The following is a 23,649-nucleotide window of genomic DNA, read 5'->3' as shown; positions in this document are numbered from 1 at the left end:
CACCCGCCAAGCACCCCCCCCACACGGAGAGAGGGCTTCTACAGCCCCAGTGCCACAACACCCGCTCTTTTATAAAATCATGGATCCAACCCTGATTGAGCTTTCACATTTTGTGTGGAAGTTTTCAGGTTTATTAATTTAGTCAGTAATAAAGATTCTGTATACCAAAGACTGACTTTAAAAATGTAAAAATTGTTGGGAGAAATCAGTACCATTCCTCCTCCATTTGGCCATGAGTCAGTTGTCCCTATTGCAATCATCATTTTACAGAATATTTAAAACGACAATGTCTTCAAACTGCCATTAAAAAAGAAAACGGGGGGAATTTTTTTGGCCAAAATATCAAGAGTAAACTTTTATGCAGAATCAAAAGAAATGGTGGGGTAAATGATGCCCTATATTGTAGCTCCGGCATAGTTTGTTACAGATCTATACTTACTCTGTGCAATTAGAGTACCATCCTCTTCGACAATTTGCGTAAAGAACATCCTAAGCAAAGTGCATCCAAAGTTTTCAAAATGATCTACAAATAAATCAAAACGACAGCAATGTGCAACTAACAGATGTTTAAGGAAGTAACTTGTCGCACCACATATACAGCCTTTGTGTGATTGGGTATGTCGTCCCAGTGGCTCTCATCGACTTGGCCTTTTGGGAGTTGAAGTTGTCGTCGTGATTGATCAAACTGTCATTATCAACAATACTTATAAGTTTAGTCTGCTGGAATACCATTTTACTTACTAGGTTTGATAGCAGATTGGGTCGTGGGCCTCTAATGATATGTTTTGGCTGAGAATGTTGGGCTGTAGCAGGCCTTGAATTTTGCAACTTGCTATTGAGGTAGTTACCGGCATTCGAGAGCCACTAGATAGCCCAAATTTTGAGGACCGCCCGTGTACTACAGTAGGCCATATGATTCTAGTACATTGCAGTGTGATTCAGGAGTGTACAGAATCATTTTCATGTACAAAATCAGGGAGCAATAGGCCAGTGGCTTTGAAACCAGGTCAGATCCCGGGGTCATTGATGTCACTAGGCCCCCTTTTGAAAAGTCTGGAATATAATGGACTTGTCAAAAGTTTGCTTAAATCTGTGACTAATACCGATGGCCTTTAAAAAGTGGGTGGTTACAAAGTTGTTGTCATTTTTTATTTGTAGTTCAATACAACCTACAAAGTGGTGCTTAATGCTTTCCCTTCCTCATCTTCGCAGGTCTATTCCGGACGAGATTCCGAGAAGACTGCAGAGAAGGTTTCATGTGGCTCAGTAAACTCAAGTTAAGAACTGAATTCCTGCTGATGAAGAGGAAAGAGGGAGAGTCCCCCGACTGGGATTGCTTGCTTCATTCGTCTCTTCTCGATTCGTTTTCCGAGTCGCTGCGGCCATTCAACAAGTCCAGATAGCTCGAGTTTTACGCTTCGAGTGAACTTCTTCCGTAGGCAGCGAAGGATTGCGAAGATGAAAGAGTCCCTGTGCGTTCGAGAAACCTTGCGTTCGCACTCTGTCCCTGGAGACGTTCGCGCTGAAACTGTGTCATACAAGCTTGGTTTTGTAAATGTCGCGAGCAGGTCGTCCGAAATGAGAATATGGGCTGAACTTGTGATCATTGTCGAGAACTGTCAAAGTTTGACAACTGGTTTAATTGTGCCCACAAGACGAAGAACATTTGTTAACACCACTTGCATGATTCTGATGAGAATTGATATTGACGGATACGAGTGTAGTTAGGACGGTTGCTCTCAAAGCCATCCCGCCATCAGTTACTCCCGGGCCTAGAAACTACTTCGATGTGTGTGATTCTCCTATCGGTATTAACTGTTGCGACTATTTTAAAGGCCTCAGTGAATGTAGCAATCTTTTAAATTTTATTTATTTTCTTAAATTTTAACATTTAATTATGACCCTCCAATTGTCAAAAAAGGTTTATTTATTGTAAGAAACTAAAACAGTTGGTAATGTCACCATAGCATATGATGGCTGCAATTTGTTACTTAATTGTCCAAGTGCTATACTTACTATAAATGGTTGGGCAGGGAAGGAGTCACAGTTAACATTGGTACGACATCAGTGACATGTGTACTTATGATGGCAAAATCATCATGAACTTTCATGACAGACAAAAGAAAGGTTGAAATTTGTAAGTCCTAATTTACTCCATGCAAAGATTTGCCTTGAAAAGGCACCAGTAGTGGTGTTGCATGGATTGTTGTTGGTGGTGAAAGAGAGTGATATAAGAGGGGGAAAATTGATGATTTATTACTACTAAATGGTGGTCAATTTAAAGAAGCTTTCAGGGGTGTTGCTATTTCTTCAAAGATCATGTTAAAGAGGAAGTACACTAAAAAAAGTGACACCATTAAAGAGCAATCGAAGCTCCTTTAAGTACTACCTCTTTTAGACTACAGGGAATAAGAATAGCAGTTTTGAGGTTTGTGAATATTATGGGGTTTTTGGTAAAATTCTGAAAATGGGGTATGGTTCCAAAACTTGCTATACATCGCTGTATTGTTGTAGAGTAATCTGGCCCTTTGTGCTATACCATATGGACCACATAAATTATTTCCTGCTGGTAAATGCAACCAGAAAATTTCCAGGAGTGTTATTAAGCAATCCAGAATATCCCTTTAAGCTAACACAAGGTAATTTCTAAAAGGAAGGGAGGGGGAGGAGGGGGGTGATGTATGAAATTGTTGAACTGTTTAATTGTTACTTAAAAGTTAAGTGACCTGACCCCTAGGCTTATTTGGTCATAATTGGTTACTGGTTATTTGTGCAATTACCAAACAAGCATCCCTAATCTAGTATTGGTGTGAAAAATACTGAAATCGAACTTGTAAATTGAAAATTCAAAAAAGGTGCTGAAATATTGGAACATAGTGTAAAATATTCTGCAGTGCGGCCGATCTTGCCAATAGAAATACGTTCTTTAACTTCTACTTTAGTAAAGCTAAGCTGGCTGTCCAGTGAAAATGCTCGTCTTCCTTTTCACTTGTTGCTATTTGAGAACGAATAAGTGTGCCTTCAACTTTGTTAATTAATTAATTAATTATTAGTAATTAATTGTCAATCCTTATCATGCATGTTTTGGGTTACGAGTATATGTATTCCAAGAAGACGATATGCAACTAATGTAATTTATTCATCTGTGTATATATAGCAAGATGACATCCTGCCAAATTTATTTTTTTCTTCACTCTTGTAAATTGCATGAATTGAAACACAGAGCCGATATTTTGCTTAAAGAAAAAAGACACATTGCATAAAGAAGGAAGAGAGAGATAACAAACAAAATGTGTATTATTCGTTACTTATTTACAATAATTCTTAAAGTCAACAGTGAACTAGCCCCGTAACAAGCTGTTAACTGTTATTTATATTGCCCGTGTTAGGCCTAACCCTTAGAAGTAGCTTCAGGATTGCCAAACTTTCAGGGAGAATTGGTGAGGCTAATTGGTGTTATGAATCAATCTCACCGGCTGCCTATTATTATTTGTAACATTATTACTTTGTAATGATATGTATACAACGTTAATACTTCGTAATGATATGTATACAACGTTATTACTTTGTAATGATATGTATACAACGTTGTTACTTTGTAATGATATGTATACAACATTGTTACTTTGTAATGATATGTATACAACATTATTACTTTGTAATGAAATGTATATAACGTAAATACTTCGTAATGATATGTATACAATGTTGTTACATTGTAATGATATGTATACGTTATAACTTTGTAATGATATGTATACAACGTTAATACTTTGTAATGATATGTATAAAACGTTATTACTTTGTAATGATATGTAAACAACGTTATTACTTTGTAATGATATGTATACAACGTTAATACTTCGTAATGATATGTATACAACGTTAATACTTCGTAATGATATGTATACAACGTTGTTACATTGTAATGATATGTATACAACGTTGTTACTTTGTAATGATATGTATACAACATTATTACTTTGTAATGATATGTATACAACGTTGTTACATTGTAATGATATGTATACAACGTTATTCCTTTGTAATGATATGTATAAAACGTTATTACTTTGTAATGATATGTATACAACGTTGTTACTTTGTAATGATATGTATACAACGTTGTTACATTGTAATATGTATACAACGTTTTTACCTTGTAATGATATGTATACAACATTACTATTTTGTAATGATATGTAACACATAATTCAGAAGCTACAGGAACTCATTAGCACAGTTGTAGGATTGTTAGTACTCTATAGAAGTAAATTCAAGTTCAAGTCCAACTTTAAGTTCAGAAAGTAAATAAACGCCTTCTACCGTTTCAGAAAACGTCAAGTTTAAGTTCAAGTCCAAGTTCCTAAATAAATTGACCGTTTCCGAAAATTCATCAAGTTCAAGTTTGAAAAAAAATTAACCTTTTCCCGAAAATTTGTCAAGTTTAAGTTCAAGTTCAGAATATAAATTTACCGTTTTCGAAATTTCGTCAAGTTTAAGTTCAAGTTCAAGTTTGGAAAATAAATTCACCACTCTCGAAATTTCGTCAAGTTTAAGTTCAAGTTCAAGTTTGGAAAACAAAGTTACCGTTTTCGAAATTTCGTCAAGTTTAAGTTCAAGTCCAAGTTCGGAAAATAAATTTACCGTTTTCGAAATTTCGCCAAGTTTAAGTTCAAGTCCAAGTTCGGAAAATGAATTCACCACTCTCGAAATTTCGTCAAGTTTAAGTTCAAGTTCAAGTTCGGAAAATAAATTTACTGTTTTCGAAATTTCGTCAAGTTTAAGTTCAAGTCCAAGTTCGGAAAATAAATTTACCGTTTTCGAAATTTCGTCAAGTTTAAGTTCAAGTCCAAGTTCGGAAAATAAATTCACCACTCTCGAAATTCCGTCAAGTTTAAGTTCAAGTTCAAGTTCGGAAAATAAATTTACTGTTTTCGAAATTTCGTCAAGTTTAAGTTCAATTCCAAGTTCGGAAAACAAATTTACCATTTTCAAAATTTCGTCAAGTTTAAGTTCAAGTTCAAGTTCGGAAAATAAATTTACTGTTTTCGAAATTTCGTCAAGTTTAAGTTCAAGTCCAAGTTCGGAAAATAAATTTACCGTTTTCGAAATTTCAAGTCCAAGTCCAAGTTCAAGAAATAAATTTGGAAAAAAACCGTCAAGTTTAAGTTCAAAAAGAAAATTTACGTTTACAGACACAACAAGTTCAAGTTTAAGTTCAACGTCAGAAATTTTATTCAGGCTTTTCAAGAGTTCAAGTTCAAGAAACAACAACAAGTTCAACTTCAAGAAATTACTACGCTCAAGTAGCTGAATTTTCACACCAGCTGATCAGTGTTCAAGAAGACTGCCCTCAATATTTACAACTAAACGTAACACTTGAAACAATACACCTGTCTTTATGACATCACTATTGCCTAATCATTAATAACATTACATATTTTTTTCCTTAACTTGGCAGCAAATTTTGCAAATACTTATATCTGTTAAAGCCAAACACCTTGAAGGATTTCATAAAGATTTGAGCTCGAGAGACATACAGGCTATTACTAGCATCGACACGCATTATATTACCTCCTTTACTCGGCATACTGCAAGGACAGAAACAGCAAGGACGATCGGTAAAAACCGAAATTGACTTACTGTGGTTCTACATTTTGGAACACGAATACGACCCACCCGATCTGAAAGATACGCATGTTATTTTCTTATTTTAGATCTTAACTGGGAGGTCATCTTTAAATAAGGAACTGTTTTTATCTTGCTTCTTCGATTGGCACTCCAGCTGGAGGTCTCTTCATCACTTCGTCAGGGGTGACGATCTTTACTCCAACAGTTGCTGCAAGTCGTCCTTTATTAAAGCCAGCAGATTTATTCCCGCAGGACCCAGATTTACTCTCCTGCAAAGAAAAAAACGGGGAAGAGATCTGAAAACCAAGGATGCAGTGTTCATTGTTGGCTATAATTATTATTATTAAATGCAGTTATGGGATAAAATATCAAGAGTTGAAACAGCATGGCGAGTTCCTTTTTTTCCCCCCGGAACTTGACCAATCACAGGAAGTTGAATTGATGTGCGTCACAGACTTGAAAGCCAGAGAAAGCTTTCAATGTTATTGAGCTAACATGAGGCAAAATTATCCCCATTCTACAACTCGTTTGTGACTAAAATATATTTTACTACCACAATGGAGGTCTTTCTCACAGCTGCATAAGTTTAGCGACACACAATAAAGGAAAAACCATCAATTTATCAAACTGTCATAAAAAGAGGACTTTAGACTTACCCAAGCATACCATTATGTTTCGATCTGATGTGATGTAGGAAGAACAGGATGGCCTGGAACATATTGCTACGACCCTGTGAGCAAAGAGACAGAGATGATAAACGTTGGTACCACATTACTAAACGAGGTATATCTAATTGGTGCAGAGTTCCCAAGGGTTGAATTACTTGGGCAAGTTAACATTTGACAAAGAATAAATTTAATAAAAAGGGTAGATTATCCGTGGGCAAAAAGCCTCGCGGTACATAGACCTAACCCAAAAATGCAACAACAACACTACAGTAATGTGAATAGAGGAAATGGCATTTCATTAGAGGTTTTAAGTTAGGCAAACAGCAACCATACCAGACCCAGTTAGAGGAGTTTGTTTACATAAGTATAGTTAAAGGGGTATTCCAGTGGCAACATGATAACGATGGAAAGAGAATAATTTCATCTCATTTATCTTGTCCATAACTCGATTCATCCCTGGGGTGCATGATACTCTTGTTACTTTCATCCCCAAACCCTGACTCATTTAGAATGTCTGCTGAGCTGGCACAGTTGTCTGTTAACCGTGTCATCACATATTATTTTGCCCTTACGACTATAAGTGAGTTAAATATTATGAATAAAAAGAGGCATTTTCTGCTGAGTTGCTGCGATGACATCATTCTCTCTGCTGTTACCAGGTGCATTCACAAAGTGCTGTGTGAGTGTGGTTTTGACCTAAAGATGCAGTAAATTTCCAGGTTTTATATATTAAGCAATCTACTTCAGCCACTAGAATATCCCTTTAAGCTAATGCCAGGTAATTTCTAAAAGGAAAGGAAGGGGGGGGGGGTTGGATGTATGAAGTTGTTGAACTGTGTTAGTTTAAAGTTAAGTGACCTGACCCAAAGGTTATCTAATGGAGCCACCAGCAACTGGAAGACTGAAATCCATCAGGCAAGAGTCGATCACTGCAATGAATTACTTGCCGTTGCCAGATTGTGTACATCAATCGATCATACAAACCTTTGCTAGGTCCCATGTGTCATCTCCAAGAATGATCTTGTAATGAGCTGGTGTGACTTTAGTCTGAAACATCAGGATATTATCTTTCTTCAGATCTGGAATGGAAAGATACAAACTTTAATTACTGCCAGGGAGTGAGAAGGAAGAAACATCACACTAGGATCAGAACTTCAGATACTGGCAGTGTTTTTTCTCTTTTGAATTACCAAAGTATGGGGGAATAAGCAATTGAATAAACTTTCCAGGGGGGTTTCGGCAATTTCTCTAAGATGAAAATGCAACTAAATGAAACTTCATGTTTGATCTAGTTACTTCCATTTTTAAATAATATCAAAAAAGGTGATTCACATTTGTCTTAAGAACCAAAGACGCAAAGCATATTCCTGTCCCTGCCATACCATATTTTGACAAAAGGCCAATCCCTAACCTGCCTTCCAATGACGATAGGAAAATCCCTGCCCTGCAATACCATATATTGACAAGAGACCACCTACCCTGCCTTACCATATATTGACAATAGGCCAATATCTTGCCTGCCTTGCCATATATTGACAAAATGTCTATCTCTACCCTGCTTTCAAATACATTAACAAAAGGAAACCTTTGCCCTTCCCCGTCTTAGCAAACATTTACATGTTTTTTTCCCTGTGCTTTTATCCCCACTGAATTTAGGGATCCAAAAGGATGATATTAAACAGGCAACCCCCCCCCACCCCTCACTGACAATACGTAACCTACACTTTCTGCTCGACTTAGTACCAATTAAATCTGCCATTAGTGTTGGCTGCAACATGAATCAAATTACTTTTGTCATTTTACATACAAAAGAATAGGATAGCATTCAATATACCTCAGAAAAGTCTACAGGACTTAAACTGTTTTGGCTGCAACATTACCATTACCTGGCTTATCTGGTGTCTTCATGAAGTAACGAGTGGTGAATGTTTTTCCATCGGGATATTTTGGATCGGGAGGTAACTGCGAGTCCATAAATGTACAAAACATGTGCATAACCAGCTGCAAAGAGAAACAGACCAAAATACATTTCTTGGTGGAAAGAAAGAAATGCACAAGCTTTCAGTTTTTCTAAATTGCTATTAACAAACTCCCCCCCCCCTCCACCCACCCCACAAATTGGAAAATGTAACATGCTCGTTAAATAAAATAGAAACTGCCCTTCCCCTCTCAACACACCTCTGTCCTACCCCCTCCCCTCCCCATCTGCTTCCCTAAGGAACATTCTTTCCTCACACAACAACACTTAAGTTGATGAAATCACTTAACAGTTGTATCAAAGTGTGTTGTCTATACTCGCCAACATTTAATATCTATATATATAGGTTTCATATCTTTGTAAAGCTTTTGACTTCTTAAGCAATACATTAGCATACCTAGAAGAGACGGTACATCTACACTACACAGTACATTGATAGCATATACACTGGAATCGAGCAAAGACGACTCCTATTCATATTATACTACAACAACTCAACAATGTAGGATACTTCTCACTATTGATATTAGACAGCATCTGATATAGGCAAGTAGCACTATATAATAAAGTGACCAAACGGAGGTTTGAGGTCTGCCAGTGAACGTTTTTTTTCTTTTGGAAAGAGGTCAATGAATGATCCGTATTACAGAGAGCTCCAAATGTCTATTTTCAACAGAGCATGGCAAAGCAATTTAAATATAATCAAAGATGGCAGCTAAAGAAAAGGAATTCTAATTGGTTGAATTCTATGGTGGGAGTAGCTACCGAGGACGATAACGGTTACTCTTTTGGGTCCTTAAAAGAACTTCCCACAATCAGTCGCCAGAGGTAAACAAGTCCTTAGATACACTCACCGCACTGTCTGATGGTAGTTCCTTGTCCCATTTCTTGCCCTTATAGTCCCCTCCTTTATCCCATCTGAAATCTTTAATGTATCCACCGCCACCAAGATCTACAATAAAATAAAAAACAGAACAAAAAGCATGTCATTTTCAGAGCATCTCTGACATCTGAAGCATAGATTTAACTAACGTCAGCATCCGGCACGATGATACAAGAAAGTTCCTCCGGGGACGAAAATGAAAACAAGCCCTGGCAACCACAATCGATATAATCCCAGCGATCGCAGAGTTTGTGAATCCAAGCATGAGGTAAGTTTGTTGGTATGTATTTGTACCTAACATGTATCAGCCACGACAGTTCAGTTCTTAAAATTCTGTAAACAAATACAACACGTTTGGTTATAACAACAATGAGGACAGTATAGTTTTGCCAATTACCCAAGAAGGCATGCTATATGATAGTGAACCGTACTTGCAATATCAAACACGTTTTGCTCGGTACGGACAATAAAACAGGACTGAAGGACTGATTGCTACAAAGATGTCCTTCTGCCTTCGTTCCTGATGCTATATAAGTGCAGAGGGCCTTTATCTGTCCACTGCGATACCACCAGCCTCTGACCAATCCCACAAACAGAATGCAACTTAAAAACTCTTCAAACTGTGAATGGAAAACCATACTTTGTTTCAACTATTTTACAAAATATGTTCTTGGCAAAAACTCTTTTGGCTTTACACCTTTTTTGTGTGTGTAAATAGTACATCAGCCTATTCACATTTTGCTGATACTATCTTTCATACACCTTGCAAAATACATGAATCCTATTCAACCCCTTTTATCAAGTCAAATGCTAAAACTAGGTCCCCCCCAAAAAAGTAATCTTACCTTTTATCCTCTGAACCACGTATTCTTGATTGGAAGACAGCTCTAGATAAGGAATGAGTTGGTTCAGCGTGGGTAGTTGGCCACTCTTCAGGATGGCTACCTGTTTAAGTGATGCTATACTGGACTCTGGAAAATACAAGATCATGTCAGGCTGAGAGATTGCAACAGTTTGGCAGTATAATCGCTGCAAATGTCAACTATTAGAACTATTCCACCTCCCCTTTCCTCCTTTCCCTCCAACCCCCCTCTCCATACCCCCCTCCATAACAAAAACAATCAGTTAACACAAAAATCTACTCCCCCTGAAGCAAGAAAAGGTTTTTAGTTTCCCTGCCATATGCACTGTAATGTATCGTTTCAATGAACAGCAGAAGTGCCACCATAAGCTTCATATTCCAAGAGTTAAAAAAAACATATACCGAATTGTCGGCAGGCAACGGGTAGCATTTTATAAGCCAATCAAATCGTTGGACGGTGAGTGTTGACTACTTATTGTGAATTCCTTGTGATCCATCTTCGTGATCACGCCCTGTAAGATTTCTTAGCCAAACCCCAGTCTACGACTGGACGGTACTTGTTTACTTTTCAGACCTTTTCTGAGAATAAAGGCACAACTTGTTTTGAAATACATTGTTACTTGCGCTCTTTCAGAAAACTTCTCTAAATGTGCTTTGTCCTGGACAGACATGGCATTTTTTCCTCTCCTAATAATCCGGGCAAACAATTTTTAGCAGAGAACCGTGACCGGCTGGTATTTAAATAAAGATCATACCTCCAATCTGTACTTCGCCGTGGCCCACTCGGTGTAGCTCCTTGTTTAGGAAATGGATTTGCTTGACGATGGGAGCGAATATTGCCTGGGAGAGCCACTAAATAGAACAGAAATCAGAAGATGGAAAACGTCTAGTGGTTCCGATGCCCAAACAAGTTCATAGTGTGGTTAGCCATACATGTTAATATTCCTGAACTCGTGCACACCAAAATGAAGAGGGATTATCTATTGACTAATGCGGCAAACATATAAAGGAAGGTACCAGGAATCAGTTACCATGGTGACAAAGTCTATTTAGTGACATAGTATGAAAACGGATAAATGAATGCTTATTAATGAGGTCAAATTTTATGATCTCATAAGCAAGTATCTATATACTCAGATTGTATTATCCAAGTATATGTATACAGCTTATTAGACATACCATTTCAGAGATAACTGATTTAGAATTTTATATTCACTGATGAATATTTATAATATGCCCCCCCCTCCCCCCCCAAAAAAAAATGTTTGATTGAATGAATGTAGTGTGATATACCTAATATGCCAAGGAAGAAAACCTGGAACATTTGGTGTTCTTGTCTTGTGTTTGAAATCCATTTCTTGCATTTGATGAATGTTAAGGACATACAGATTGCAATGTCATAAATATGTGCTTTAATATGTACCAACATCACCATACCAGTACGAAGCTAACTGGACATACAGTTGCAGAGATATGGACATTTTAAGAATTTTGCGGTAAGCACTGCCCACTCATTAATATTCATGAGATGGGAACCACAAACAATAGGGCACTTCTACACATTATGGGGCATTTAAAGACCAAGTATGACATTTGATTTATATCCTTGTTGAGATATCTTGTTTACTAGCTAGCAGTCACATACACCCACACCCGCCAGCTCGATTGAAAAGGTTACCGAGCCTTCCACATCCTAACCTAACATGAGAAAACTCGTAAGCTATACATAAAGTAGGAATGAAATTATGAAACCGATATTTCAATACATTTAAAATGCTTGTTTTGGTCAGGATTCCTCTAAATTTGTTTATTACTCATATATAAATTTAATATGTTGGTGCTGCTATACTACAAGCAGTATGAAAGAGTTGACTAGAACATGAATACTCAGAGGGTAATCCCATCCCTCTCCATCCCAAAGACAGATAATCCAATTGGCAGATGAAGTCAGTGTCCTCCAAGGGGAAGGGTTCTCTGTGAATGCTTTCAAGTAAGACATAACCACGTTCTCATTTAGAGTTGTATTTGGGGTAGGAGAGCATATTTGGTGCCTTAGGGCCCCAGAGGTTATAAATTCCGCACTACCAACAGTAATAAGGTAAGTCCGACACTGAAGACCACCATGGTCCATTGGTAGTTGTCATAGATAGTTAGAACAGAACCAAAACTGTATCCCAGCAACGTAAACAAATTCAAAAGGAATATCCATGAATTTGTTGGGCCTCCATGTTTGACCTTGCAACTTGTGTTTAAAGACTTAGCTGAAAGAGGGAGTAGGTACGACTTGTTGCACAGTTTAAACGTATCATTCCTTAATGTTCTTTGTCCAGTTCTTTCATTCACTTTCACTTCATGACAGAAAAATAATGCAAGAAGAATTGGTTACCAGTGTCTACAAGTAAATCAAATCACAACAATGGCAACGTACAATCAAAATCGATCAAACTTTGTTAACCCTCAAATGGAGGAGAAGAGGTGAAAAAAAGAAGAAAGAAGCTTACGTTTCTGAGGTTTGCTATCCAACGTTCCAGTTCGTCCCTGTTGACGTTGACCTTGAGCCAGGATTCCAGTGCGCTGTACTTGGCCGGATAATCCGGGTCGTCGTCCTTCCTCAGCGAGGGCGACTGCGGAGACCGGCTGGCCAGCTGGTACTGCTGTCTGCCGAGAAGGTAAGTGAAATCCGACGCCGAACGGTTGTAAGAGAAAAACGACGGGCTCCCACTCGGAGACGATTCCGTACTTCCTGTTCGAGAATGATAAAAAAATTATGTAGAAATTGTACAACCGGTAGAGAAGGACAAAGGACAGGGAGGGCCTGAATCCTCAATTGTCAATATTTAAAGCAGTTTACGCATTTTATAGACAAATTAAAGCAACTGGTCTTAACTCTGCATATTAATGCCATGTCCCACTTCCTATCGGGACCGAACGATTTGTAGAGGAGACCCAACAGGATTGTGATACAAGAAATTGTATAAATGAAAATCTTCAAACAAATTTCAAATTTCTTTTGACACAGCATTTAATTACGTCAGTTTTAACGAGTTCTTAAAGTTAGCATGCCTTCAACATAACTTACTTAAATAGAACAAAGATGAATGGAAGGGAGGGGAGAGGGGATTGCAGAAAGAAGCAGGGTACATGCCCATAAAATGTATGTTCAAAGAGATAAAAAAGACTGTTCACAAAAAGACTGTTTATCCACTGAAAAGGAAATCTTGTGTAGGTAAATATATAAAAGTTAGAGTGGCTGACTACTTGTTCCTAAAAGGTTAAGGAACCCCTGTGGCTAGAGGGATTGTGGGTACAACTCCTTCAGAAAATTTAACTTTTGTGGATCATCCTGGCCAATTTCTTGGACAAGTTACGCCTCCCCGTAAGGGTGGGTATGCCCACCCCCACTCCCAGTGAAGTCAGTCTCCTTTTCTCCAGCTGGTTCTTGTCAAGTTAAATGCTTACATTCTCCTTAAAATGTTTGTCTCCTTTGAGTGGTTCAGATTTAAACTCACCAATCAACGTCCTTCTGTCTTCGTGAGCTTTCAAGTAATTATTCAAGCTATTCATATCCGAGATGGTATCCTCTGCGGAAACTGTAAAATAAAGGCAAAATAAAATGAACAAAGATTGTGGAATAGAAGTCCGGAGCGGAGAGCAAGGAAAAACAAAGAACAGACAAACTGAAAATTCAAAGGAGATCTCCTTCCCCCACTGCACCCACCCCACCCCCCACGTCACCCCAACCTTCTATGATCCCATTCCAATACGAACCAAGTTCAGTATTCAGAATTGAAAGGAAGGGAATGCTGGCTCGCGACTAAAGCGTACATATTTGTGAAATGCTTTTCAGGGAAATGGCGATTTAAATTCTTCGACAGAAGAGGCAACTACAAAGCTAAGTATACATCCCAAGCTCTTAACAGGGTTGGGGGGAATTCATGATTTATAATATTGATTATCAATGACGAGGATAAACTGTGCTTTACTTAAGTATAAACACAAAGTTTTGTTAGCCAGTTCAGGCTCTATTAGAAGCTCCTTTCAGGACAAGGATTGTGATCCAAAAGACTACGGTATTTTTTTGTTTTGTTTTTAACGACAGAAAGACACTGCTACGAGGAGTTGAAACATGAACATTTTAACACAAACCTGAGGTCAAATAATATAGCAAAACATATGGATAGAAGGAAGTGCTTGAGACACGACAATGGAGGAGGGGGGGTTATAGGTCCGGTACCCAGTCGGGAAAATATAAAATACCGCAGGATACCTAAGGACAAGACCCACCACTGGCTATAACTCACAGGGGGCTCTAGCCAGTGGCTCCTAAAGAGAACCTTCTAACAGTCTTAAGAGTCCCTTGCCCCATTCTTCCCAACCCCTACCCCCTCCCCTCACCAGGTAATTTAAAGAGACCAGGTCTTTCAGCTACTCCCCGAGAGGTTTGTAGTTATCCCAGGTGGATTTTTATATATATGTTGTAAGAAGTTTGTTGATGGTTTTGTTTTCTGTAATAGGCATGGTTGAATAAAATGTATATTTTTGGGTTTGTAAATGTCAGGGTCTAGTAAAAGTGAAAGGCTTAGGTGGTTAAGGTTAGAGTTATAGATCTAACAGTTTACAAATGGTTGAAATTTGTAGTTTCTAAACACTGTTTTTGTGCCGATGTACCCAGGAATTTTGTAGCTATAAGAACGGCTAGAGCATGGATTCTTTCAAGTTTTTGTAGGTTTTTGTTACCGTTTGGATGTAGGGTGATACTACCATACCTTATAGAGTTTGCAAATGGTTGAAATTTGTAGTTTCTAAACACTGTTTTTGTGCCGATGTACCCAGGAATTTTGAAGGCTATACGAACGGCTAGAGCATGGATTCTTTCAAATGTTTGTAGGTTTTTGTTACCCTTTGGATGTAGGGCGATACTACCATAGCTTATAGAGGGCATAATTTTATAGTTACAGATCTTAGCCAATAGTGAGGGGTTAATATGATTAAAGTTAGCTAGAATTTGCAGCTGAGAGATTTCATCCCAGGGCCCAGCCTTTGGCTACAGTCATATTCGCCTGATCTTTAAAAGAGAGGTTTCTGACGAGAGTCATGCCTAAAAATACAGCTTTATTAACTGAGTGAATTTGGTCATTGAAAAGATAAACTGAAATAAATGTATATTTATCCCAGGCCCTGCTTTAATGAAAGAGAATAAGCTTTGATTTATTCTGGTCTATCTTAACTCTCCACTTTATACAATGTGTTTGATTGCATCATTAATCCTAACAGTGAGGGCGACCTTTCTGTTTGTAGACCAGAAAGCTATATCGTCAGCGAACTGGCTGATGTTATAGTGCCTAGTCCTATACTGATCGACGCCAATTATGTATAAACTGTAGAGGAGAGAACTAAAGTATATACAGCACCTTGCGGCGTGCCAGCTTTTGGATAAATCGGATTTGATAGGATTTCTTTGCTTTGAGAGGAAGGATGAAAAAAAGCCGAATTAAACTGATCGAAAGATTGTAATTGAAATAAATTATGTTCTTTCCATTATTTCAACTCATTTACCCAAATTTTATTACATATCTCAATTCTCAAATCCCATTCCAGAAAGTTCCGGCTCATATTATTAACAAATTTTCATTGTTGACAACATAGATGGTAGAATGTTGTACAACATCATGAATTTTACTGCAACTCTATGGAGAATAGCTAACAGAAACAGGTTTCTCAATGACCAGTGACCGCAGAGAATATTTGGACCAAAGATGAACGGACACGGTCAACATGGCCCTACTTTTGCAAGTGGCCGTGATGGTAGAATTTTGAGGATTTCTAAGTCTCCCGAAATTTGATACGCAACGTTTAATATATAATTGTCATTAGTAAAGGGTGTGAAGACTCGCGCATAAAGAAACATCTAATGCCGATAATCTGACCTAGTTTCGAATGAGGTGTAACAGAAGTGTTAGACACCACAATCGATCACAGAAAGTACACACACGGCTTGCTACTGTAGACACTAGTGTACAGTCAGTACATACAGCTGCTGTCAATACCCACAGCACAGTGTACAAACGATACAGCGATGGACATCTCAGATCCAGCTAAAGATAATAAGGGAGCACGTTTCATTACTGTCTGCATTTTGTAGCGACAAGAGAAAAACTTCCCTTGCAAGCAACGGAAAGTTAACTATTTAACGCTGTTTGGAGCGAGTCTTCGATGCCTTTAAATGGACTACTTACGTGGTGATCTGTTGACCGTCGGAGGCGTCTGATGTCTGGACCTGAGTAAGGATCCGCTCCCTCCGAAACTGTTGATTCCATCTCTCCCGAGAAACGGCGAGTTGGAATGATTGTGAGGAGAGGGAGTCTGGTAGCTCATGTTATTGGACTGTTGAGAGGGGGGAAAACAATGCAACGTGGGTTTTAGAACGTGTTCGGATGTATGTATTACAAAGAATTAAAGTGACATGCTGGTGATTTGGGGTTTTGCGTTCGGTGGAAGATACCGACCTAGCAGGTGACTAGCCTGTTGAATAGGACCTTGGCTTTTGCTCTGTGAATAACCTCGGAGTAGGTCTTTGATGGGTTACCACAGTGATAATACATTGATTAAAATGCTGAATGAAAGAACTCTTTCAGTCTCAAGTCTTTTAAAACTTGTTAGTTACAAAGCTTCTTCATATTCCTAACGTTTCTTGTCTTTTAGCCTTTAATCTTATTCATCATAGTTCACTGTAGCCTGGTTTTTATTGGTATGGATAGGTGGGGTGACGTGGGAGGGGGGGTGGTGTGACATGGAGGGTGGGTGGATGAAGGAGATCTCATTTGTAGTTTCATTTTGTCTGTTCTCGTCTCCTTTTTTCAGCTTGTGTTCCTTGCTCTCTGCGGACTTCTCTCCGTGAGTAGTCTCCTTTCCTATTGGTCTCTGCGATCATGCAATTTTTCTTGCCACTGTTATGTTCTACTCTTTGTGATTTAATACGGTCTTTCTCATATAATTAGTTTCTCTCAAATATTGATGTTCTCACTCTTTATGTGTAATCTTATCTCTTTGTACTGTTTGATTTAATGATTAAAAATCACATTCAAACTGACGCTTTACTGTTGTGAATAAAAAAGATATTAATATTCTGTGTCATGCCAAGTCACATACTCCATAAATTGTTAACAGAACTCCTCTAGTGTACTCAAAATGCAAGGTGACGGAGAATAATTTACCTTGTACCGCATCGAAAAAAAATTGTATTAAAAAAAAATTGTATTCAAAGTGAGAAAATTGCTGTACAAGTGCATAGCAGGTTTTGAACACAGGGAAAAGTAATATTCTGTAAGAGACAAGAGTTCAGAACTGTCAAAACTGCTACGCAAAATTTGGACGCTAAATTATTCCCCGGGATGGGACAACAGGAGGCAGTCAAAGAAAATAGAAACAGTACTTATCTGCACGTACCATATTCATCGTAACTCCTCCCTGAGGAGTACTTGATTGGCTCAGGTTTCCTGGCGATCCCCTCGACATGTTGTAACTCTGGGAGGCCGGAGAGACACCCCCATACACGCTGGAACCCATTCCGGATTGGAACACCGGCGGCGTGGAGTAAATGTAGGTGCTGGACGGCTTTATTCCGGCTTTCACCGGGGTTGTCCGCAGGCTAGGAGGAGCAGACGGCACCCTTGGGCGGCGTGGGTCCACCGTTCTAAATCCCACAGCTGTTTGTGGAAAAGGCAACATTGATAAATTATGTTACGAGCTTGCTGTACAGTACTAACGAGATGAAACATGGACAAAGAACTTAAGAAGATGAAGCACAGCTTGACTCCTTCATTCAAGAGAGAAGTAATGAAAGTTAATCAAAACATTCTTCTAAGACTGCACTCAAACATGAGCGACAATGTTGCAGAAACTCAGCTAAGCTTCTATTTGAGAAATTTGTTCTGATTGGCAATATCTCTGAGCAGTAGATCCATTTGATTGTGCGAAATGTATGAGACAAAAGCGGGATAAAGGTGTCATATCCTTTCCTTTGTAGTATCTTCAAAACCAGAATGCAAAACTGTATTGAGGTTTGATTGATGACTTCATTGTACCAGGGTATGAGCCATTGAGCCAATGTTATCCTTGTAAGATATCATGAAAAAGTATTGTAACATTTTCAGGAGACAGATTTCAATGGTTGTTTGATGTATTAATGGCGCTGCACAGTGGCGAAATCCTGCTAGCAAAACTCGGTTATCATCTCACATTTATCATGGATATTTGTCATTTTAATATTTTGTTTGGTGGCAGGTGTTGTAATATGTTCAAAGTGGTGTCTGTTGTGTAACTTCGCATGGTCTAAACACAACAGATTCAGGTTTCTCTTTTACCCAATTCTGTTTCTCTTTTCACCTGAGAGTTGTTCGGTGGGTAGTCTTGTGTTTTATTATCTTGTATTTTCTCGACTGTTTTGCATTTTACATTTGTAATTATTTGTGAATAAATGTATATTTATCTCACATGTATGTATATTGTTGCTGTTGATGTTTTTACCTATAGATAGACTATGCAGGCCCTCAGTCACGTACTGTATATGGTAAGACTGTAAGCAACCTGTGAACTGATTTATACGGCAAGGCTGCATATTTACATTTACCACTTCTATGCTAAAATTACTTTTTCAAATCAACACATGCAATATGTTTGCCCCAATGATGTTTGTTAGTGATGTATGAAAAGTCTCGTAGTTTACAAGTGTGTAATACTATGGTCTTTCAAGCCTAACAGTACAATGACCCATTTAATGAATTAATTGTAAAAATGTGGTTTGCATGATTGAAGAATTCCTCAAAGCATTGTTGGGGTAAATTTCATAACATTGCTAAAATTAAGCAATGGGAGACAATAGACAGTATATATTGCAAAATAAAACTTTCTTACAAGAAAGTTACGGCACTTATACAGCTCAACGATGTCATACTTGCACTAGGCCTATCCAACCTGTTCTGTCACTACTGGCACTAAAGCTAGCACTCCAGGAGGCCTTGGCTATTTATAGATTAGTTGGAAAGTCTGTAGAAAACTTCACAAATCAACCCTTATTGTTAATAGTGATGTCCGATGTGTAATTATGGACCAATCACATCATGCTTGATTCTTACAAGTATTGAAAAAATCTGTTCAACTTTTGTGGGGCCGTTCCACTAAATCTGACACAGGGGTGGTCAACTTATGAGCTGTCCAAGAGTACAATGTTCAAGTTTTGTTGCACTGAAAGTGTGCGTCGGATATAAGCAGGGGCGACGGGCAATTCGCCCTCGTGAGCACTAAAAAAGCCCTCAAAAGCACAATTGCGAGGGCGAAAAAAAAAAAAAAAATTAAAACACAAAATAAATCGCCCTCGTAATATCAAAGGGGTTCGTATTTAATTACTTTTGACATGTGTTCTTGACTTGTTAATGCTTATTTACCTTACTTAAACCAAGATTCTTAAAACTATGATATCAATTATTTGTTTGCCACTAGTTTTCCTTCTTAAGTTTTTCCACTTCAGCAAAATCTAAATTCATTGTTTACGTACACCATAGACCTAGGCTGGGTCATAGTATAGCCCAATGATAAACATAGTACCAAATGTGCTTCATACAAGACCTACGTCACAGCTTGAAACTGTACGTACTGTGAAGTCGACATTGGGGAAGCCATGACCCTGAAATATCGCAAAAAAAAATACCTGGGGGAAATTGGGTACATTCCACCTCCCGCGTACACACTACTTTACATAATGCCTCAAAACAAGTTTAAGTTGTAAAATTATTTTTGTCAATGACCAATCTCAATTGGCATTACCTGTAAGTGTGTAAAATGGTTCGCTATCTGCACGTGCATTATGTACGAGAATTTTTCATTGCGGAGGTTGTTCACAACCTTCACAGAGCATTTACAAACATACTGCGAAAACATTTAAATTTTAATATAACAATTTATGACAGGTAATGCGTAGAATCTTCTTCAGCAGCTAGTAGTGGGAGTGGGAGAGGTTTAAGAAACACTGCCTTTAAAAAGTCGCAGGGAGCCGCTATTGTACCAATTTCAACACAAAATGTAATATTTGAACACTATAGACAAACTGCAGGTGTGAATACTCTGGTCAGTTATCTACTCACCATTATCTTGCACACCCAAGAGATCCTTTTCGTGAGCTGAGAGTTCTACCGGATATCGTAAACCTTGGATGGTCGGAATAAGAAATTTTCCAGAGTCCACCACAAAGTTGCAGCTGAAGATTACGGCCAAGGTGCAGAGGACGTACCAGAGAATGGGATGCTCCCAGCCAAATATAGAAATGGACGTGGCAAAAGATCTGAGTAGAACGAGGTAGAAATGAAACAAAAATAAAAAATAACCTTTCAAGAAATCAAGTACATTAATCTGAGTTTTTATGTCAAAGGCTAGCACTGGTTCTGTAAATGTAATTCTTTTACCCAGCACAGTCAACTTACCTCATAGTATTACATAACATGCGTCAGACACAGAAATTTTACAACCACTATCCGGGTATATTGTTAATAATAATAATAAATGAGACTTATATAGCGCCAAATCAGTAGACAAAAGTCACTGCTCAAGGCGCTTTACAAAGAAAGGAGATTAATTTACAAAAGAACAAGTGAAAAGATGGGTCTACTCTTAAGAAGACTTTTGAATGTAGAAAGTTTAGAGCATGTTCGAATGTGATCTGGTAACTTGTTTCAGAGATAAGAGCCAGAGTATTCAAAGCTTCTGTAACCATAGGTCTTCAAGCGTGGTTTAGGAACAGTTAAAAACAGTTTGTTGGAGGAACGAAGTGTGCGAGTTGGAATATATGGCAAGAGAAGTTGCGACAGGTACACAGGCTGTTTCAGATGATGAGCACAAAAGATTGATTGCTTCTTTACAGTAATCTTTGCATGCTCAGAGCTTTACTGTACAAACACTCTTCATTTGATACCAAATTTAAATCTAGGACTCTTCTCCTTGGACTGGAGTTTGAATAAATCAATACAACTTAAAAAAAGATTAAAAGATGTATTACGGGCAACTGTTTGGAAGTGGAGAAAGCTGCATTCCTTTCACTTACATTTCAAAGATACAAAATACAGCGAGAATGAGATTGAGTAACCCCCATCTGAGAGCCCTTCTCGCAGATCTGTTCACCATTTGTCGCCTAAGAGTTTGCTTGGTATTGCTTGTTCTCGCCCTTCCGATGTACATGGTACCATTACTACTCGGAGACGACATCTTCCTTGCCTGTCAATAAGTTTCTGGATATATTATCTGTGGTTGAAAATAAAGAGATTGGTCACACATTTCTAGAAATTATCCATCATCACCACTCTTATTATGACTTCATTCATAAGAAAAGAAAAATAGTGCTTTTTTTACATTTTCATAAAGGAAATTTAAGAAAACTTCATCTAGTGAAGAAAGATGTTATCATTTGTAGCAAAACACATATCATACCAATTACAAAATATATTGTTAATATTCTGTACAGTAATAATACCTGGAGACAATCCATATGGAGATTAGCTACTGTACCTTGGGTAAACCATAATATATTAAATTCTTCATCAAGTACAGTTTGACAATTTGAATAATGACTATCCGAGTGTTATTGTAATTACATTTTTCGGGAAAACTCATTAAATATCACGGAACTGATTCTAGTTCCGTCAGTGCCTGACTCCAAACTATGTACCTGCCCACTATTGAAGATTCATAAGGAAGAGTATACAATTCACTAATACAACCTTAAGCAAAAGATTTTAATTTTTCTTTGGAATAGGGTATAACAAGAATTTAACTCCAGCCACAATTCTGGCCAGATTTGAGGAAATTTTCTGCCAGATTCTTATTTAAGTTAAACTATACAAGTCACTCAAGCACTTTGTTAGTGAATTGGTGAATTGAAATAGATTGTATCTGTGGGCAAAACTTCTCAAAGGGTACAGTGGATACATGATAACATTAAGCCTACCACACAAGTGAGTCCTCATGTACCGTAGGAAAATGCACTAACTAAAATATCCTGAAGCAGCTGATGAATAGTAATGACTGAAAAAGAGAAAACTTCAACCAAATATTTTGCACAGGGAATGGTTTTCCATACAAAACGTTTGCAAATTTTATCAGTATCAGCACTGAAATTGCACAGGCAGAAAACTGACACAATTGTGTAGGGCAGGGAATGCATTCTGGCGGAAGGCCTAGCCTAGGCTACTTCACTATCAGTGTCAGGCAAAGTTGGCTAACTTTGACATGGCCTTAGTTGAGAGAGCCTGTGAGTATGACAGGCAACAGCAGCTACGCCACCAGACTCGGATGGACGCAGCAAACACTAAAATCAATTGTTAGGCTGATGAATAGTAACGATAGGCTACGTACAAAAATAAACAATGTTTCTTCTGAGTTAGGCCTAGCGTTAGGCTAGTCTGCTTCGATGTAATATAAAATTACAACAATGTTCAAGGTTATGAGAAAGAGCAAAAATTCAATGGAGAAACTAAGACAGCGAAATATATGTCCAGGTTCACTTGTGTCTTCCATGAGTTAACAACCTGGTCCGCCGCGGCTCATTTCATGAAAATAAGCCCTACACGGGTAACGGAGAGTTCATAGTATTACAATACAACATGTGTACAGCACAATAAGATTTTAAAAGAGTGGCGAATAAGTGACTAGAGTCAAGTGAGCCGCACATTCAGCCGTACATTCGTGATTTAACCGTAAATAAACCCAATTGAAGTTAGCATGCACGTTCAGCACCAACTTGCTGAACGAGTATGCTAACTGTACCTTCCGTAGTGTGAGTTTACGGTACTGTTTAATGAACATAATTGTCTAAACGGTTAGGTTAATTCCTTACCGTTGAATCCCACGTTGAGAAAGACGATGTAAGCAGCTTATCATTGTGACTTCAAAGGTTGTCTAGGTGTCACAAGGGAGTTGTTATGGAACTCCCTGCTTTACAAAGCCAATTAATATTACATCAGCGTTAATTTGTATTAACAAATGATACATTTGTGTTAACTATATACAAAGGCCGGTCAAGGAGGTTCAGGGGAAATTATTTACCAATTTTAATTACTCAAAATCCAGTCACGTTTTGTAATAGGAACATATGCATTGTTGGGAAGGTATTGAAGTGAGGTTTCTTAAAAAGTTTATAGTTCATTTGAAATTATTTGGATGAAATCTTGATAGCTCGATGAGTTCAAGACGTATTATTTTTTTTTTGCAGTAAAGTATAATTTGATTTTTGAATGTGTGGGATATGACTTATTGTTTGACATTCTGTTAAATTTTCATTCGTGAATATTTAGAATATATTACAGGCTACCAAACATCTCGAGTGATAAGTGCTGCTGTGCATGCACATCATCTCTGACACCTCAATTGTTGTAACTGGAACAAGGGTCTCATGAAAGGCTAATTTATATGCGCATAATTTAATACTTGTACAAACAAATACACAAAAATGAGAAACTAATTGCTTTGACTTCATAATTCACAAATCAATTCGTTCCCCTTCCATCAATCATGACCACTGCCCGGTTGTCAACCTCCCTCCTAATACCCTTTCTCTCATCAACTGAATCTCTCCCCATAG

At 38.0% G+C, this 23,649-nt stretch overlaps 2 protein-coding genes across 6 annotated transcripts in view; one reads left to right on the top strand and one right to left on the bottom strand.

The window, feature by feature from the left end:
- The window catches only part of LOC139961449 (uncharacterized), an 86,399-nt gene extending 84,165 nt beyond the window's left edge, over positions 1–2,234 (top strand). For all 4 annotated transcript variants that reach the window (XM_071960627.1, XM_071960629.1, XM_071960626.1 and 1 more), the window contains one exon: positions 1,213–2,234. In XM_071960627.1, the coding sequence (XP_071816728.1) occupies positions 1,213–1,403 (191 nt within the window). In that variant the 3' untranslated portion in view covers positions 1,404–2,234. The remainder of the gene's footprint in view (positions 1–1,212) is intronic.
- A 3,533-nt stretch (positions 2,235–5,767) lies between these two features.
- LOC139961456 (transmembrane protein 209-like) lies at positions 5,768–22,708 on the bottom strand. 2 transcript variants are annotated; one of them, XM_071960640.1, is made up of 14 exons: positions 22,018–22,708; positions 21,118–21,314; positions 20,165–20,361; positions 17,472–17,731; positions 16,262–16,409; positions 13,535–13,615; positions 12,527–12,768; positions 10,781–10,877; positions 10,009–10,134; positions 9,135–9,232; positions 8,189–8,303; positions 7,287–7,381; positions 6,291–6,364; positions 5,768–5,903 (listed from the first exon to the last, which is right to left on the bottom strand). In XM_071960640.1, the coding sequence occupies exons 2-14, from the start codon at positions 21,276–21,278 to the stop codon at positions 5,828–5,830; spliced, it is 1,770 nt and encodes a 589-aa protein (XP_071816741.1). In that variant the 5' UTR covers positions 21,279–21,314; positions 22,018–22,708; the 3' UTR covers positions 5,768–5,827. The 2 variants fall into 2 exon arrangements, with proteins under 2 accessions (XP_071816741.1, XP_071816740.1); XM_071960639.1 differs by having other exon boundaries at positions 22,425–22,708.
- Between the last annotated feature and the right edge of the window lie 941 nt (positions 22,709–23,649).

Source organism: Apostichopus japonicus, chromosome 20 (assembly GCF_037975245.1).
Source record: "Apostichopus japonicus isolate 1M-3 chromosome 20, ASM3797524v1, whole genome shotgun sequence".
NCBI classification, from domain to species: domain Eukaryota; kingdom Metazoa; phylum Echinodermata; class Holothuroidea; order Aspidochirotida; family Stichopodidae; genus Apostichopus; species Apostichopus japonicus.
The sequence above is the reverse complement of the archived record's forward strand: the minus strand, read 5'-3'. Positions and strand labels throughout refer to the sequence as shown.